The sequence below is a fragment of the Lynx rufus genome, unplaced genomic scaffold (genome assembly GCF_022079265.1).
Source record: "Lynx rufus isolate CCGP_SWC_20201006 ecotype Redwood Valley unplaced genomic scaffold, mLynRuf1.p SCAF_5, whole genome shotgun sequence".
Classification (NCBI taxonomy): Eukaryota; Metazoa; Chordata; class Mammalia; order Carnivora; family Felidae; genus Lynx; species Lynx rufus.
Window position 1 is genome coordinate 118,416,077 of NW_025814867.1, and position 20,169 is coordinate 118,436,245.

The 20,169-nt window shown below is 35.5% G+C and overlaps 1 protein-coding gene across 1 annotated transcript in view; it reads right to left on the reverse strand.

Annotated features, from left to right (window-relative positions):
• The window catches only part of ZNF654 (zinc finger protein 654), a 92,864-nt gene that overhangs the window by 31,411 nt on the left and 41,284 nt on the right, over positions 1 to 20,169 (reverse strand). The window contains exon 3 of the mRNA XM_047099370.1: positions 4,918 to 4,999. Within this exon, the coding sequence (XP_046955326.1) occupies positions 4,918 to 4,999 (82 nt within the window). The remainder of the gene's footprint in view (positions 1 to 4,917; positions 5,000 to 20,169) is intronic.

Here is a 20,169-nt window from a genome sequence, read left to right on the forward strand (position 1 = left end):
ATAGCCATATTAGCAAGTCTACTAATTTTTACTTGTTTCCTCATGTCAGTCCTATTTTTTAATTTTATAACAACTCTATTTGTTAAGTTCTTTATTTTGACCATTTCTAAATCAGTGGCATACTTTTTTTTTTTTTTAAAGACTTGTATTTGTTTTGTTCTGCAAGCATTTGGACTATTTCTTTCTGTTGCTCTCTCTCATAAACTATAGAGCTTGGCAGGTGTATTATTAAATAGTATTTTTTACCTTGGAAAACTCCAGAGACATTATTTATTCTGGTATTTGTTACAATGGAGAAATTCATTGCTAGCCTGTTTTTTGGGTTTTTTTATTTCCTTTGTGGGAATCCTATTTTACATGAGTCCTGCATTTGTAGGAACTTCCCTTTATCCTAAAAATTGAAGACTATAATAAGATATGGCTGCATGTAACTATGAATTGGAAATATATTTTTAGAGATCTGTTTCTTTTACTGATTTTTTTCTGGAGCTAATCTGTTGTTGATCACCTTCACTATACTTTTAATTTAGTAGTTTCATCTCCATACAATAGCTTACCTCCATACATTCTCTAGGATGGTCCCTTCTTTACAATCTCACTTCCAGTTTCATGGATGATACCCTGAACTTAACCAAATAAAGAACAAAACTGATCTCTTCTTTTTTTTTTAAACTGTCTTATCTTAACCATGTAATTGACGGTAACTGGTATTAACCTCTTTATTCATCTTTACCTAGAATATCTAGAACAAAGAGCTGTTTTACTAATGGGTAAATAGGTCTCTGTTGAATCCTTCAAGCTCAACCAAGAGAGAAGTTTAATTTGTTAGATCAATGACCCACGAAGTAGTAAAGAGAAGCTACAGCTACCACACCCCTTTTCAAAAATTTCTAACTTCTGGATATTGGGGCAGGTTCCATTTAGTTTGGGTCGTCTCTTCATTTTTTCAGTGGAAGGAATGCTTTCATGAAGAGCCATACATCCCATTTTTAATATTGGTAGCATAGTCACATCAGTATTCCTGTTTTGTGGGCTCTGCTGCACATGTGGTACACTTTCCAGAAGCACCATCAAAAATGAGATCGGCCCCACACCTAAGCCCCACCATCTGGTATTTCTTACAGTCCTCACTGTTATAAGCTGATGGAGGCAGGGGACAGATAACATTTGGAAGGTCTCCCCCTTTCCAGGTCTCTCTCCCCTATTTAATCACATTCAGGTAACCAGGCATTGTTTGGTTCATTGCTCTAGATGGATTCATCCCTGAGTACTTGATATAGAGCCTCATCCTAGTTTCCAACATTCATAAGGAATTTTGTTCTCATATTATTTTTGTCATTTCACTGGGAATCTATTTAATTACATTAATGGGTTTTGGAGATCTAGTAGATGAATTCAATTACTAGGCTATGGAAAGCTCATCAGTGAACAGATTCAAAATAATAATGATGAAGTAGGAGCATCATATAAGAAATGTGTCATCTTTTTGTTTTGAGGTAAAGAAGAATTATTGGAAGCCAAAAGTTAAGAAAGCAAACTTTTAGAAGCAGGCAAATGGAACATCTGGCTCTAAGAATGAATTTCTCTTGGAATAAGGTAGAGAGAAAATTATAGTCAGTTGATAAGAAGATTTAAAATTTCTACTTGAGCAGCTCAGGTTTTACGAGATCAGAAATTCATGGAAGAAAAGAATAAATTTAAGGGCCAGGTTTTGGTCTTACTGTGAGAACAGAAATCCAGGTAATATGACTTCAGAGCCCACACCCTGACAGAAAGGATAATTAACTCAAATCCAGCAAAGAATGTTAATCTCTTGCTAATTCAGAGTGTGGTCCAGGGACCAGCTCCTAGGCATCACTTCTGAGCTTGACAGAAATACAGACTCTCAGGCCCCACCCCAGAACTATTGAATCAATATCTGCATTTTAACAAGATTCTCAGGTATCTTAAAGTGTGAGCAGCATTATGTTTGCCATACTTATGGTAGAGGAGAATGAACAAGAACTTAAGCTGGTATGAATCTTTATGAAAGGTGGACAGTAATGAACTACTTGGGGAAATAGAGTTTGCATTAGTAGAAAATCTAAAAACATTTCAAAAGCTGACACTGGATTATCACTAGACTGTGAGATATGTCGAAGCCTGGGAAATTTACAAAGCTTAGCAAACACAAGGGTTTTGGGGAGTACACATGATGGACTACATGTTGGCCCTTCTTGGGTCCTAAGGGCACAGGCAGGGAAGCACCAAACAGCAGCAGCTCAGTTCAGAAAATGGAGGACAAAATGGGAACAAAAGGTGAAATCTCCTGGGAGGCAGGAGTTACAGGCTCAAGAAAATTCAGAGTAGGAAGGAAGGAAGAAGTAGGAAGAAGCAACAGCAACAGAAGTAGCAGAACTGGCCTAGAGGTTTTAAAAACAAAAGGGAACAAAAGGAGGGGTAGCCTTTAGAATTTAAGCAGGAGCTAGAAAAGGATATAAAACCAAGAACTCTTGGAAACCCTGCTCAAAAGAAAAAAAAAATTTATCCCTTCAGAGATGTTAGGATTTCACACATTTAAAGCATAATTCAAACACTGTGACTCATTTACTCTATAAACACTTCAGCGGTTTCCATTATCAGTGCTCATTTTATATCTCCTTGAGGCATTTCCTAACTACCTGATTTACAACTGAAATCTTCTTCCCCAATAACACCATGCCAGCACTCCATCTCCCTGGTCTGTTTCATTTTTCTTTTAGTCATTTGTTGCTTTCTAAAATAATCTGAAATGGGGACGCCTGGGTGGCTCATTCCGTTAAGCATCTGACTTCGGCCATCAGGTCATGATCTCATGGTTCGTGAGTCTGAGCCCCGCATCGGGCTCTGTGTTACAAATTCTGTGTCTCCTTCTCTCTCTGCCCCTCCCCTGCTCACGTTCTATCCCACCCCCACCTCTCTCTCTCTCTCTCAAAAATAGACAAACATTAAAAAAATTTTTTTAATAAAATAAAATACTCTGAAATTTACAAAGATTTGATTTATTGTCTTTCTGTCTCTATACCAAAATTAAACTTCACAATAGGGCAGTTTTTCTGGTTTTGCTTACTGCTGTTTTTCCCAGAGCCTAGTGCCTAACATATACAGAAGAGTCAATACATATCTGCGTAGTAAAAAATTCAAAAATGGATTGCCAAAAACACAGGTATCAAAGGAAAAATGGACTAGAAAATTACAAAGTTTTAAATACTGAATATAAACTTTAATTAGAGTGTAAGCTCCACGATGGGACACCTGGCTGGCTCAATTGGAAAAGCATGAGGCTCTTTTTTTCTTTTTTTAAGTTTATTTATTTTAGTAATCTCTGCACCCAACATGGGGCTCAAACTCATGATCCCGAGATCAAAAGAATATAAGCTCCATGGAAATAGGTAGTTTTACTTCTTTTGCTGATTGTAAGAATGTATAAAGTAGAATATGTAATATACCTAGTTTCATTGATTCTAAGATGCATTTTTTTTTTTTGTATTTCTACAACTGTAAAATCAGAATATGATTTATAGCCAATGCTATCTTAGAATCCAAGTCAGCCTGGTGATGGTCATGCTGTGGTTGTCATTCTGCATCCATGGACATTTAAAGAGCATGAAAACTTATGACTGAGAATAAAATCCACGAGACTAGCAGAGCACTCTTTTTACTTGTGAAGCAAATGGTATGGGGAGGGTGTAGAGCAGTCAATGTAATTTAACAACACTCTGAAGCAGGAGTCAAAGCTGGCTGGTTAAACAGAACCATAAAACCAACTTAAGCTTTTAAAACCCCAGTGCCCATGGCTTTTAGTTCTTTTATCAATTATTTTAGGAAATACTACTTCATCAACACTTTTGATGCCACTGAAGACAAAAGGGTGTAGAAAAACAGTGAAGACTTGGTGGAAAAACAAATCTAGAGTCAGATTCTGAATGTGAGGAAGTTTTAGATATATGTTAGCCAACTAAGTCTGCTCCTAATTTTCCTATTTTTATGTATGCATCGGAGTGAGAAATAAAAATCTATTTTAATTCAGTCTACAAGATCTCTTTCAATAAATATAAAATAAAAGTTCTAGGTGAGAGAAAGTATTGCACGACTTTTCTGTTATTAAGCTGACCTCCTTCCCAAAGATGGACAGCCTTTCTTATTAACACACAGTAGAAATAAATGTGAGATATGACATCTGAACACCTTACCCCTAGAGGGAGCTCAAAGTACATCTTCCTTTATTCTACCCAGAGAATAATGATGAGATAATGCCAAGGACACATTAGTGAGCCACAATACTAGGAACTGCTTCTTAAGTAAATGGTAAAAAGATCAAATGTTCTTGTGTCTACAGTTGAGGTCTTGGATCTTTGGCATTCCCTTCTGGATTTACTCCCTCCTCTCTTGTAGCATGTGCCAAAAACAAACAAACAAATGAATAAACAAACAAACAAATTACATATCTTGCAAAGGCTATTAAGAAAATAAATGAGAAAATTAGGGTATAGCCAAGGGGAAAAAGTGACATGAGACAGCCTGCTTTTAGGCTAGGCAAGAAGAGTCATTTTTTTTTTACTAGGGCTGAGTTCTAGATTGGATATGAAACCAAAGTCTTTATCAATAAAAAGTGTGAGTGTATGTGCAGGATGTGCTTAGGAACCCACAAGGGTGGTAGCAGCAGGCTCTGGTCTAGCAAATATAGAATTGGAAACTCAATTTGAACTGTTTTTAGAAATAGAGCTAAAAGTTAATTTTAAGAACCTTCTTTTTCTGCTGGTATAAGAGGATCCTAAGCATTGCCATCTTAGTAAATATAAAAACTTACAAGCAACAAATAACCAATATACCATTTTTAGGGGGAGAATCAGGCATGTGTTAAATGTAGACAAAATGTGAAGGAGTAAACTGTTTTACCTGGAATGATCCAAGAATATCCTTTAGTGGCTCTTCATAAAACTCATCTCTTCCAAAGAACAGCAGCAACTCAAAGAAGCTCCTAGAAAGATTAAGTAAATGATAATGTTCATTGCTTCTTTAACTGTTTTGCCCCAATTTAAAAGATAAAAGCTATGTAATATCAGTTAGTTTTAAAATAACCAGTTTTGAAAAATTATATTGAGATTCAAAACTCATGTTGGGTTTTCAATAAAATTTTAATAGAAGTGTCTTCAAAGAAAATAAAAAGAAATATACTTAAGTTCCAGAATTATAGAATGAACAATTACATTACTCGTGCCCACAGAGTTCACAATGCCAAAAAAAGAGAAAAATAAATGCAATGATATATAACTACCAGGTGGCAAAAATGTTGCTACACCTGCCAAGATGATTTAAACTGGGGATAATCCAGCTTCATCCTAGTACAAGGAGCCCCAGAGAAAATTCAAAATCTAATTTTTTTCAGATGGATATAAGGGATGGATAAAATTGACACAAAAATATAAGAAAATTAGAAGGTCACTGTGAATACTCTCAGCCAACATTTATATTATAGCAATGCCACCAATTAGGTATCTAATAAATGACACGTGGGTTCTCAAACTCTGGGCTTACCTTGACTATCCCACTCCTGACAGACTGCCCCAAATCTGTGGTTCATCTTTTTTAAATAATTGTCTTTGGAAAATACTGTGTCTTTAACAATTCATAATTTCATACAGAAGGAAATATGACTTATTTCCTAATCAATGAGCTGAAAAACTATAAAAATTATTTAGTAATGGGGCGCCTGGGTGGCGCAGTCGGTTAAGCGTCCGACTTCAGCCAGGTCACGATCTCGCGGTCCGTGAGTTCGAGCCCCGCGTCAGGCTCTGGGCTGATGGCTCAGAGCCTGGAGCCTGTTTCCGATTCTGTGTCTCCCTCTCTCTCTGCCCCTCCCCCGTTCATGCTCTGTCTCTCTCTGTCCCAAAAATAAATATTGAAAAAAAAAAAATTAAAAAAAATTATTTAGTATTACTTAGCAGTCCTAAAGTAGTACAAATGACAAGCACGTCAAAATCTTTAGATTTTAATTCACCTAGAAGATCCTCAACTAGGAATACCTATAGTTGCATTTTTTAAACACTTTTTGCCTTTAATCCAAATTAATCACTAATAAAGAATGAAGTTTTTAAGATGCAAACTATGAGATAATACACTTTTAAAAATTATATAAAACACTCAAGTATTACACAATATTACAAAGACTCTTCTAAATAACATAATAACCATGCCCCATAAAATTATATTTTATAAAAATTTGATTACTTAAAATTTTTAAATGTCAGCAGACCAAAAACGTAAGAACAATCAAAGCAAAATGATACACTGAGAAAGATTCTTTGCTGATTTCCCTTAATTAAAAAGCTTAAACAAGTAATTTTTAAAAAGTTAACAACTGGATAAGAGAGGGCTACCTCACAGGAAAGAAACACAAGTGGATTTTGTTTTCAAATATGAAAAGATACTCTACTTAAGTAAAAATTTATAAAGATGAAATACCTTTTCCATCATATTTACAAAAGTGAAAATGTTGGTATATTCTATGATAGTTCTGATGTAGAGAAATCGGTTCTGATATCTTGGAGGGATGGTAGGAGGTACTACCTCTTTTAAGGGCAACAGTTATAATCATCAGAAAAATTACAATGTACACATTATCATTTGACTTAGCCAATTCCACCTATAGGAACTAAATCAGGCAAACATACACACATTAGCTTAAAGACATATATAAGGATATGCATCCGTAGATTATTTGTAACAGCAAAAGAAGAGAAACATGTCTACCACAGGGGGCTGGGTAAATGAATTCTATCTAATACACCCATACAATGAAATATAATGCAAATTTTAATGAGAATTTTAGTGAGAATAACTTATATCTGTATGAATAGATAGGAAAAAAAATTCCAAGATATATTGTTAAGGAAGGATGCAGAAATATATTAATTATATTATCATTTGTGTGAAGGGGGGGTGGGTAGAGGGCACATGAATACCAATGCATATTGTCAAAAGTATCTAGAAGGATATGCAACAAACTGGTAAAATCAAATGAGTCCACATAAGTAAAACAGAATTTAGGTGTCAGGAATAAAAATAATTATGTGTCATTATTAACTCTTTTGTAATTCTTTATTTACTATCAATGAATATGGAAAAAGCTCCAACAGCCTACATTTGGACTCCTCTCTATCCCTATTAACAAAGCATTAATTCACATCTATCTCATCTTTAAACTTCTAACAGGCCCTTCCTATCTTCAGTCTTGCTATTATTCCACACTTACTTAAAATCCATGTTCAATATAGCTGCCATTGTTATCGTCCTAAAACACAGAATGATTTGACTACTTTAACAGACTTTACAAATTGCTGTTTGGACTGTACCATTTAAGCAAAGACCTTCAGCTGACACATTTGTTTTGTATGAGTAATTTTTTTTTAATTTAGTCAGTTGCTAATATTTAAAAACTGTGCTACTTCAGATTAAACTTAAATTTCTGTGAGCTCTTAAAAAACTAAGAGCCCCAATAACATAGGGTTTGCATCCTTCTATGAGATGGGCATCTACTCTACTGCCTTTAGACAAACCATGAACCTCCTTTCCAACTGGCCAGTCTCCATTCACCTCTCTTATCTCTCCAACATACTAGCTGCTTGACTTACTTATTACTATCATTCCCTTCCTATTCTATATAGGTATTTGAGATCATTAACCTAGAGCAGGAAATACAAATTCCTTATCACAGTGTAAGAACTTTTACGTCTGATTCAAAACTATACTTAACACACATAGCTTTTATCACAAATGTCATGCTCTCCAATCACAGCAAACTTCTCCCCATTCCCTTAACTCCTATGCTTTTAAGGTCTTTGGATTTGTTGCCTCCTCAAGACCTATTTACACAATTTCACCTAGGAATTTGGTCTAAACCACCCTTCCTTCTCTGTAGCTGATTCTGTGCTATTGTAGTATTGTACCTTACACATGTCTCTATTATAACATGTTGAAAGATGGAGGAGGCGTTAGATTTGCACTAGGTAGAAGGGGGAGGGACTGCATCATTATGTTGGGTAGATAGTATTGACTGTTAGGGCAATTAATTGTATTGAAAGAGGGAGAGATAACAAAGATTCTTAGTGGAAATAAAATGTGCTCTAGATAGGAATATACAGATGCACATGACCTTGTAGAGAAGTCAACAAAATATGCAGAATTATATAATGTCTGAATTATGTGAACAAGAAAGAGGAGCCACCATTACAAAAGAGAGATCTACGCATGCCTCACTATCAGCTACCTCAATAACAAGACCCAACTCCTTGATGATATTAAAATGATAAAAACTACATGCAAAGTAATTAAAGAGCAAAAAAAGACAGAACAACATGATCTACCTAACTCTGCCTTAGATTAAGATTCAGGGAAGTCAACAAGTATTTATGCACTTGTGCAATCACCAGGGGGAAAAATATCTAGATTATATGTGGAAGGAGAAACTTCAGGTTTCAATCCTGTTGTACTTCCTGCTGATCAGTGTAAAGGATCAACAAAAGGTGTAGAGATCAAGTTGTCTAGCCCTCATGGAAGACAACTCTATATGGTAGGGGGTAAATGAGTCCAAAAAAAGAACAAAGTAGAACCCCAAAATATACGTAGCAGTCTAGAGCAGGGCTGGCAAACTACTGTCCACAGGCTAAATCCGGCTCAATGATGGCCTGTTGAATAATGCACGATAAGAATAGTTAGCCATATTTAAATGTTAAAAAAAAAAAAAAAGCTGCAATAACATTTTGTGACAGTTTAAAATTACATGAAATTCAAATATCCTGTCAATAAAAGGTATTATTAGAAAACAGTCATACTCATCTATTTACATATTGGCTATGGCTGCTTTCACACTACAATGACAGAATTGAGTAGTGGCAATGGAGACCTTATGAGCTAAGCCTGAAATATTTACTATCTGGCCCTTTACTCACCCATGGTCTAGAACCACAGTGTTTGGGTTTCAATCTCAGCTACACTATTTTCTTTTCTTTTCTTTTTTTAAGTTTATTTATTTATTTTGAGAAAGAGCGTGAGTGGGGGAGAGGCAGAAAGAGAGGGAGACAGAATCCCAAGCAGACTCCACATTGTCAGTGCAGAACCCAACACAGGGCTCAAACTCACGAAACCGTAAAATCGTGACCTGAGCTGAAACCAAGAATCGGACGCATAACCGATTGAGCCACCCAGGCGCCCCTACACTATTTTCTTAATATGTAACCCTGGGGAAGTCACTTAATATCTCTATGCCTCCGTTTATTTAAAATAGAACAGTAATAATAACTACCTCTTGTAAAGCACTTAGAACAATCCCTGGTAGTGCTATAGATGCTTGCTAAAAATACAGTACTATTAATTTTTATTATTAACATTGCCATCAAAATTCCTTCAGTAATCTAAAAGGAAACACAAGATCTTCATAGATTTGTTTTTCTCTGCTGTGTACTATGGCAATTGTGTTGAAATATGAGACATCAACTTTTCTTCACTTAAATTATGAAGATTTTTAAGATTTTCTTCACTTAAATTATGAAGATTTTTTTCTTCACTTAAATTATGAAGATTTTCAAAACATTTCTTTCTTGGGGCACCTGAGTGGTTCAGTTGGTTAAGCATCTAACTCTTGGTTTCAGCTCAGGTCATGATCTCATGGTTTGTGAATTTGAGCCCTGCATCAGGCTCCGTGCTGACAATGCAGAGCCTGCTTGGGATTCCTTCTCTAAATAAACAAATAAATAAGCAAACTTTTTAAAAAAAGGAAAAAAAAGAGGTTTCTTTCTAAAAATTTATTCTTGTATAATGTTTATACTAATTTTGAGTATGTTTAATATCATGTTTAATGTTTGTATAATACATATTTAATATTAACAGTCTATATACTAATCGATGTATAATTAACCCTAGTCCAAGTTATGAGTTACCTAAAGTTCATTTATGTAAATTAAGTTATTCAAAATAGAATTACTTGAACAAAATGATTTATATAAAATATAAATTATTTATAGTGAAACAAATACATGATAAATAACATGCCTTTGAAGTAAAAAAAATTATGCCATATATAATCATACTTATGGGACTTCCATCATTCATCATAGCTTATGAGCTACACAAGCTTGCATAACAAGAGTACTGCTGCAGTCCCTATTTATGAAACAAACTATATTATGTCATTGGGATGCTTGTAAATGAGACCATAATTTCTCATCTATTACAAATGGAAATAAGGTACCACACTTCCTTAAAATAAGACACACATAGTAGATTGTTTGGTAGTTATAACTAGAATCACTATTCTTTTTTGGGTCTCCGTAGCATATAAGTAATTTTCATACTAAAATATAAGAATGTGGATTTTTGTATTTATCCACCATAAGAAAATTCCAATCAAGTATGATGCTTAACCAACCAAATGCAAGAAATCCACTTACTAAATTAGAGTACAATGTAGAGAGAGAAATGAAAAACACAAGCAAGAACTGGAGATACAGGTAATGGAGTATACCTGTCTAACATGTCTAACTGTATTTGCACAAAAAGAGAGAGAAAGGGGGAGGGAGGGAGGGAGAGAGAAATGAGGCAAAGACAAAAACAAGGAAGACTTTTTCATAATTGATGAAAAAATACCAACCTCAGATCCAGTAAGCCCAAGAAATCCCATAAGGATTAATAAAAATTAAGTCTACACCTAGCTAATCACAGTAAACTATAAAATATCAAATACCAAAAGCAAGGTATAAACAACCACAGAAAAATAGAAACTGTTTTCAAACACATAGGAAATCAAATTAGCAAGAAGGATCTACAATGAGAATTAGTGACTATACAGGCTACAAATTTTGACAGCATGAAGAAATAATCTCATTTGGGCTTTATTATTATTTTAAATAAATAAATAAATAAATATATATATATATATATATATATATATATATATATATATATATAGTTTGTTTTGTTTTATTTATTTAAGTAATCTCTACACCCAACATGGGGCTCAAACTTATGACCCCAAGATGAAGAGGTGCTCACTCTTCTGACTGAGCCAGCCAGGTGCCCCTCATCTGGGCTTTAAAATATAGCAAAAATACATGACATAAATAGCATTTAAGTTGGAAGGAGAAATTTTAGCATTACTGAAGCACCTGGGTGGCTCAGTCAGTTGAGTGTCCGACTCAATTTCAGCTCAGGTCATGATCCCAGGGTTGTGGATCAAGCCCCACGCAGACTCTGAGATTTTCCTTCCCTCTTTCTCTCCCCCTCTACCCCACTCCCCTTCTCTCTCTCTCTCTCTCTCTCTCTCTCTCTCTCAAATTAACAACAACAAAAAAATAGCATTATTATTCCAGTGTCCTTGGATTAGAAGAATGTAAAGAACATATAAAGTACATACTTCAATAAGTTAAGCACTCAATTCTCCTTAAGTAATTAAAAATTTTACATACAATAAAAGCACTTTCAAGTTTTTCTGGAGGTAGACAAGTTGATTTACAAAGTCGAATATCTAAGAAAAACCATGAAACAACAAGAGCAATGAAAAGGAACTAGCCAACATTAAAACATTTTGAACCTACATTGAACCAACATTCTATATTGAACCAACATTCTATATTGAACCAATATATTCTATATTGAACCAGCATTATACTGGCAGATGAGCAAATAGCCTAATGAAAGGAAAAATCCAAAAATAGACCAACTGCATGTGAAAAGTGTGTATACAACAAAAGCAACATCTCAAATCAGTAGGGGCAAAGTTGACTTCTTCATATTGCATAGCCAAATGTTATATAAAGACAAAATTGATTCACTCCAGCTTCCAAACAAGAAAAAATTCAAAATAGATAAAAAACTTAAATGTAAAAAATTAAGCATTACAAATATCAGGAAAAAAATCCCATATAACTTGGCTATAGAGAAATCATTTTTCTTTAGATCATTCTTAACTATAATTCAAGATTCCGAAGCAATAGGGGCACCTGGGTGGCTCAGTTGGTTAAACTTCTGACTTCGGTCAGGTCATGATCTCATAGTTCACGAGTTCGAGCCCTGCATTCGGGTCTGTGCTGACAGCTGAGCCTGGAACCTGCTTCCGATTCTGTGTCCCCCTCTCTCTCTCTGCCCCTCCCCGCTCGTTTTCTCTCTCTCTCTAAGATAAACATTAAAAAAAAGTTTAAAAAAAGGTTCTGAAGCAAGAGAGAAATACAAATTTTAATTACATTTTTAAAATGTCTAAAAAACATAAGCAAAATCAAAAGATAAATGAAAAAATAATGGTTCGTAACGATATGCAGAAAAATGTTAAACTTCATTCACAATAAAAAAAAATACATATTAAAACTACACTGAAATGCCATTTCTCTTTAGCAGAAAAATCAAGTTTGATTATACTCAGTTGGTGAGGTCGAAGGTAAACAAGGCCTAATTTTGTAGGTGACAATGTAAAATGTGACAAGCTATTATAGAGAGAACTATGGACTACTTAGCAAATTACATATCTATTCATTCTTTGACAGACTCTAGGAAAGCACCCCAAAATCTACTGGTAAAAATGTAAACAAAAAATTGTATGCAAAAGGATATTAATTATAGTACTATTTAGAATATGAAAATAATGTAAGCAATCCAAATATCTATCATTAGAAGATATGACTGAATAAATTATAGTACATCTGCACAATAGAATATTATGAGATATAAACAGGAGCTTAAACTAAATCTATATCACTATGGAGGAATCTCTAAGATATAATATTAAGTTTACAAAAAAAGTAAAGTATGTATCTGTTCACATAAAAAAAGGACATAGGGGTATGGATATATATACCTGTTAGCGGATCTTGTTTTTTCTATCCAACCAACCATTGTTTTTAATAGGCTTAGATTATTTACATGTAATATAATTTTTGATGTGCTTAGATTAGGACCTACTCTCTTAATAGTTGTGTTTTTTTTTTTTTTTTGAGAGACAAAGAGACAAAATCCCAAACAGGCTCTGTGCTGTCAGCTCAGAGTCTGACATGGGGCTCAATCTCACAATCCACGGATCGTGACCTGAGCTGAAATCAAGAGTGGGATGCTTAAACAACTGAGCCACCCAGGTGCCCCTTAATAAATTGTTTTCTATTGTTCTTTCTGGTTCATTGTTGCCCTTGACCTCTTCTTCCACCTGTTTTTGGACTGAATAATTTTATGATTCTATTTTATCTCTACTTAGGCTTAATATGGCCAGCTCTGTATTCAATGTTTTTGGTGGTTACCCTAGGATTTACAATATATATCTTTAAGAAGTCCCAGCATACCTTCAAATATTATGCTGCTTTAGGTTTACTATAATAATCTTTGTGGTATTCTTGTCATTCATTTTCACTTTAAACCAACGTTTCACTACAATATAGTAAAAGCTTGGATTGCAAGTAACTTGTTCTGTGAGTGTTCTACAAGACAAGCAAACATTTCTAATAAATTTTAACTTGATAAATGAGCGATGTCTTGCAATACGAGTAGTACGAGTAGTACATGACACTGAATGTCACACAATGAGCCAATGATTCTTCTCTCTCTCGCTGTGGGATTGTGGGTGATTGTCTCCCATGCTCAGATGCTTAGTCTCAAGCTGTGGTGTCTGGCAGAAATCTGATTTTTCAGAACACTGGAAGGTGCCCACAACTGGCACTAGTGTATTTTTTGTCACTTTGAAGTACCTATGGACAGTCCTTTGCTTTTCCATACATGAGTAAGCTTAGGAATGCTTTGCTTCATTCTAGGTCAGGCTGCCTGCAGATATAGACCCTTTCCTCTGCTGCCTTATTGCCAGTTACATTAAATACAGTATATGACAAGAGTTTATTAATACTGTACCATAGTCAACATCCATGTGAGTGTACCCAATGGCCCCCAGGCAGAAAAAGATTCCACTGGGCCAATAAATAGCAGTGATTCCATTAGTGATAGTGAAAGTCGTCCTACACAATAAGCCTCCTCTCTGTCTCCCTCACACCAGCCATGAAGGCTTTCAAAGGTAAATACAGGTTAATTTATTTTTCTTTATATTTTATATTTTCTTTATTGTTTTATATTACAGTATTATAATCATTTTTATATGAATATTTTGGGGTTGTGGAATGAATCATCTGAGTTTCCATTATTATCAGGAAATTTGCTTTGATATACAAGTGCTTTGGATTACAAGCATGTTTCCAGAACAAATTATGCCCACAAGCTAAGGTTTTACTGTACTTGCTTTAGTCTCGGCATTTGGAAAATATGGCCCAAAGGCTGGCTGCCAGTTTTTGTAAAAGTTTTATTGAGACACAGCCACATGCAGTTATTTATGTATTGTCTATGGCTACCTCAGTGCTACAAGAGCACAGTTGCATAGTTAAAACACTCCATAGCCTGTAGGTCTAAAAATAATACCTGGCCCTTTAGAACAGTGTTTGCCAACCTCTGCTTTAGACAGTTATGTTTCACAGTGATTAAAAATAAGAAAAATTCAATTTTATATTTATCTTCAGTTTTTATCATTTCCAGCTCTCTTCGTTTCTCTGGGTAGATTTTCTGTCTGGCATCCTATTTGTACTATACCTTTTGTAGTTCAGGTCTTCTGAGGATGAATTCTTTCAGCTTTTGCTTCCCTGAAAACATCTTTATTTTTTAATGTTTATTTGTAGAGAAAGAGAGAGTGAGCACAAGCAGGGGAGGGGCAGAAAGGGAGAGAGAGAATCCCAAGCAGGCTCTGAGCTGTCAGCATATAGCTCGATGGCAGAACTCCATCTCAAGAACCGTGAGATCATGACCTGAGCCGAAATCAAGAGTCAGATGCTTAACAGACTGAGCCATCCAGGAGCCCCCCCTGAAAACATTTTTAATTTTCCTTCTTGATTAGAGAGGGTTTATTTTGTTTTGTTTTATTTAAGCACTTTAAAAATGTCACTTCACTGTGTTCTGACAGGCTTAGTTTCTGAGATTTCTGCTCTATTTCTTATCTTTAGTCTTCTAAAGATAGGTTTTAGGTTAATGCCTTTTGACTCTGGTAGCCTTCAAAATTTCCTCTCTGATTTTCAGAGTTTGAATGTGATACATCTAGGTGATCTAGATGGCAGGTCAGTGTGTAAGTGTTTGAAATTATCCTACTTGTTGTTCTTTGAGTTTCCTGGATCTCTGGTTGGATGTCTTTCATTAGATTTGAAAATTCATGGCTGTCACTTTATCAGTATTTCTTCAGCCTCATTTTTCTTCTCCTGGGATTCTAGTAGACATATATTATACAGTTTCATATTTCCCCAAAGGTCTTAAATGCTCTGTTTTCATGTATTTTTCTCTTTTACTTTTAGTCTGGGTAACTTCTACTGACTTATATTCAAGTTCATTCATTCTTTCCTCAACTGTGTCAACTCTACTTATGTGCCCAACAAAGGCATTCTTCATCTAGTACTGTTTTTTTTAATTTCCAACATTTCCATTCAATCTTCTTAAAGTGTCCCATCTCTCTGCTGAAATTCTCAATATGTTTAACCATGTTACCCACCTTTTCCACTACAACTTTTATATATGAATTTAGTTCTTCTAATTGATTTGTCTTTTGACAGTACATTTTTTTCCTTGCTTTTTTTTTTTAACGTGTCTATAATTTTCAGCTAAAAGCTGGACTTCATGATATACAACAGCAAAGACTGATGTTAATAGTATTTATGCCTGGGATAGCCATGCCTTTTCTTCTGTTACACCTTTACTAGGGAAATTTAAGTAAATCTAGTCATCAATTAAGTGGGTTTGTGTTATGTTGTTGCTATCATGACCTTCAGTGCGCCACCAGCTTTAAATTCCTCTACTGTTAGATTATGATTAGGTTGGAGGCTGGGTTACCAGATACTATTTTAGGTTTGGGAGGCCACATAAGATCTCTGTCACATTTTTAACACCACTATTTAAAAATGCATACTATTCTTAGCTTGGAAGCCATATTTAAAAGGGGGGGGTGGGGAGGAGCAGCATTTGACCCATAGGCCATAGTTTGCCAACTTCTAAGGTAAAGAATAACCATATCAGGTTAAAAAAGTATATAAAAGACCCAAATTGGGGTTCCTGGGTGAGTCGGTTGGTTAGGCACCTGACTCTTGATCTCAACTCAGGTCTTCATTTCAGGATTGTGAGTTCACTGGGCTCTGTGCTGGGCGTGTAGTCTACTTAAAAAAAAAAAAAAAAAAAAAGACCCAAATAAAACTTTTATAGATCAAAAACTACAGTATGTGAGATGAAAAAATGAATAGAACCATCAGTAAACAGTGGGTCCACTGTGGATTCTCTTCAAATGTCATCCCTTAAGAAAACATAATGGTGGTTTCTGAAATAATTTTTGAGGGGCACCTGGCTGGCTAAGTTAGTAAAGCATGCAACTTTTGATCTTGGGGTTGTGAGTTCAAGCCTCATATTGGGTATAGAGATTACTTAAAAATAAAAATCTTTGAAAATATAAAATAATTTTTTAAGGAATTTCCCAATTTTGGTTAAAATTATAAACCCAGGGGCGCCTGAGTGGCTCAGTTGGATAAGCATCCAACTTTGGCTCAGGTCATGATCTCCCAGTTCGTGGGTTGGAGCCCTGCATCAGGCTCTGTGCTGACAGCTCAGAGCCTGGAGCCTGATTTGGATTCTTTGTCTCCTTCTCTCTCTCTCTCTCTCTGCCCCTCCCCCGCTCATGCTCTGTCTCTCTTTGTGAAAAATAAACATTAAAAAATTTTTAAAAAATTATAAACCCAAAGATCCAAGAAGCATAAGATCAAGAAACATGAGGGGCTTCTGGGTGGCTCAGTCAGTTGAGTGTCCGACTTCCACTCAGGTCATGATCTCCTGGTTTATGGGTTTGAGCCCCATGTCAGGCTCTGTGCTGACAGCTGAGAGCCTGGAGCCTGATTCAGTTTCTATATCTTCCTCTCTCTCTCTGCCCCTCCCCTGCTTATGTATGTGTGTGCATGTTCTCTCTCTTTCTCAAAAATAAATTAAAAAACATTAAAAAAAAAAAAAAAGAAACATGAGGGAAACTACACAAAGCAAATTACAATCAAATTTCTTAAAACCAGGAATAAACTTCAAAAGTTACCAATAAGAAAATGGAAAGGCCACAGAATGGGAGGAAGTATTTACTAATCACTTATCTGATAAAGAATGTATAAACAGAATATATAAAAAAGTCTTACAACTCAATAAGGCAAACAAACCAACTAACAAGTGGGCAGAAGATTTAAAGACTAGACACTTTGCCAAAGAAGATATCCAATAGCAAGTAAGTACACAAAAAGATGGCTGCCATCAACAGCACTGAGGAAATGCAAATTAAAACCAAACTGAGATACCACCATACAGTTACTAGAATGGTTATTATGAAAAAAAATAGTAATGAAAACAAATACTAAATAATAATCTTAATGAAGATGTGGAGCAGCGGAAAGCCCCTTAGACAGCTTGTTAGAATTTCAAATGGTAGAGTCACTTTGGACACAGTCCGGCAGTTCTAGGTTAAACAAATGTTAACTATAACTTACAACATCTAGCAATTCCATTCCTAGGTAGCTACTCAAGAGAAATAAAAACATCTGTCCACACAAGATTTATACACAAATATTCATGGCCCAAAACTGGAAACAGTCTAAATATCCATCAATTGCCGAACACATAAACAAAATGTACTATATACCCATACAATGGAATACTATTCAGGACAAAAAGGAATGAGCTACTCATAAGTGCCACAACATGGATGAACCCCAAAAACATTACTCTACATGAAAGAAATCATATGTAAAAGTTTACACATTATGTCATATTGTTTGTATGAAATGTCCAGAAATAACAACTCTATTGAGATACAAAATAGATCAGGGGTTGCCTTGGGCTGAGGAGGGACTGGGAATTGACCGAAAATGAACACAGGGAGGAGGGGGAAGCTTTCTGGTACGATGATAATGTAAAACTAGGCTGTGATGACAGATGCACAACTCTAAATTTACTAAACATTATCAATTAAACACTTACAAAGCATGAATTTAATAATATGAAAATTATACCCCAATAAAGCTATTAATTAAAAAAAAGAGAGAACTAGGGCACCTGGGTGTCTCAATCAGTTAAGCACCCAACTCTGGATTTTGGCTCAGGTCATGATCTCACGGTTTGTGAGATCGAGCTCTATGTTAGGCTCTGCATTGACAGCACAGATCCTGTTTGAGATTGTGTCTCTCCCTCTATCTCTGCCCCACCCTTGCTCATGCTCTCTCTCTCAAAATAAATGAACATTTAAATGCCCCTCCCCCACTCGCACAGGGTGCTCTCTCTCAAAAAAACTAAACAATAATAAATTTCTAAAAAGAGAACTAGAAATGGATAAGGAGTCAGGATGTATAGACAAAACAAGATTGATGATATGTTGATAATTATTGGAGCTGATGATAGGTAAGGGCAGTTCATTATGATATTGCTTCTACTTTTGAATAGGTTTGAAAATTGTCATAAATTTTTTTAAAAAACACAAGTATTAACAAAGGTGTAGGCAAACAGGTACTCTTATAGTGCTGGCAGTATTGTAAATTGGATCAACCTTTACAGAAGAAACTTATCTACCAAAATAACAAATGTCAAATTCATTTATCTAGCAATTCTCCTAAGATACATCTACAGTATACAAATATCCTTGTGCAAGGTTGCTGGGTGGCTCGGTTTGTTAAGTGTCCGTTGATTTTAGCTCAGATCATGATCTCATGGTTCCTGAGTTCAAGCCCTGAGTTGAGCTCTGCACTGACAGTGTGGAGCCTGCTTGGGAGTCGCTTTCTGCCCCTCCCCCACTTGTTCTCTCTAAATAAATAAATAGATAGATAGATAGATAGATAAATAAGCCAACAAACCTACATTAAAAATATATATGTATATCCTTGTACATATTCCAAGGACCACTCATACATGGCATTTCATTAAAGTGTTGTTGATAACGGTAATAGATTGGAACAAAAAGTAAATACCCATTGTAGAGTATTGGTTAATTAAATTAAATTTTTATATATCCATAAGACTGAAATGCTCTGCAGCCACTTTAATGGCTGATGAAGCCCTTTCTATATTAATGGGGAAAGATATCCAAGTGAAAAAAAGAAGTACAGAACAGTGTATGTACTATACTAAAATTTTTGTAAAATGGAGGAAAAGGGAATCAATTTTTTTCTTGTATATGCATAAAATATCTTTTGTAAAGCAACCCAAGAAAATAATTACATTGATTGCCTATAGAAATGGAAACACAAATTGCAAGATATATCACCATACTTTTTGTATATCCACCATACTTTTTGAATTTTGAACCATAAACATGTATTACCTAGTCAAAACTTAAATTACAAAAAAAGGGGGCAAAAAGGTGACAAAAGGAAATTCTTTTTTTTTTTTTTTAACTGTTGATTCATTTTTTGGGAGAGAGAGCATAGGCAGGGGAGGGGCAGAAAGAGATGGGGACAGAGGATCCGAAGCGGGCCCAAACCAGGGTTTGAACTCACAAACCATGAGATCATGGCCTGAGCCGAAGTGGGATGCCCAACCTACTGAGCCACTCAGGTACCCCAGTAAAAGGAAATTCTTAAAGGCAGCCTCCCAAAAGGGCACATTAGATACAGGGCCACAAAAATAAGATCAGGGGTGGGGAGGGAGCAAACCAGAAAACAGGGGATGGACATCTTTAAAGTACTGAGGAGGGGGAAAAAACCCTGTTAACCTAGAATTCAATAATCAGGTTTTTTTGTTTTTGTTTTTGATTTTTTTTTCAAAAACAGGTCTCTGTCACTTATACAGAAGCTAATTAGCTTCTAATTAGCTAACTGGCTTCTGGTTAGGTTTGGCCAAAGAGGGGAAATGGTGGCAAAATGAAAGACAGGTGAAAGGCAACATTGAGAAGTCTTTATCCCCTGCCCTTCTTCTTCTGGGTCATTTTCAGCAGTAATTACATCTCTTCCAAGGTCCCCTCTCATACAGGTCAATGGTTCTTCCCCTTATCAACCATCTTTAGTCTCTGGACTCTAATAATACCTCCTTCTTCCCTTGTCCTTCCATTTCTAGGGCTAATAGCAACCTGGGTTGCTATAACCAAGTTTG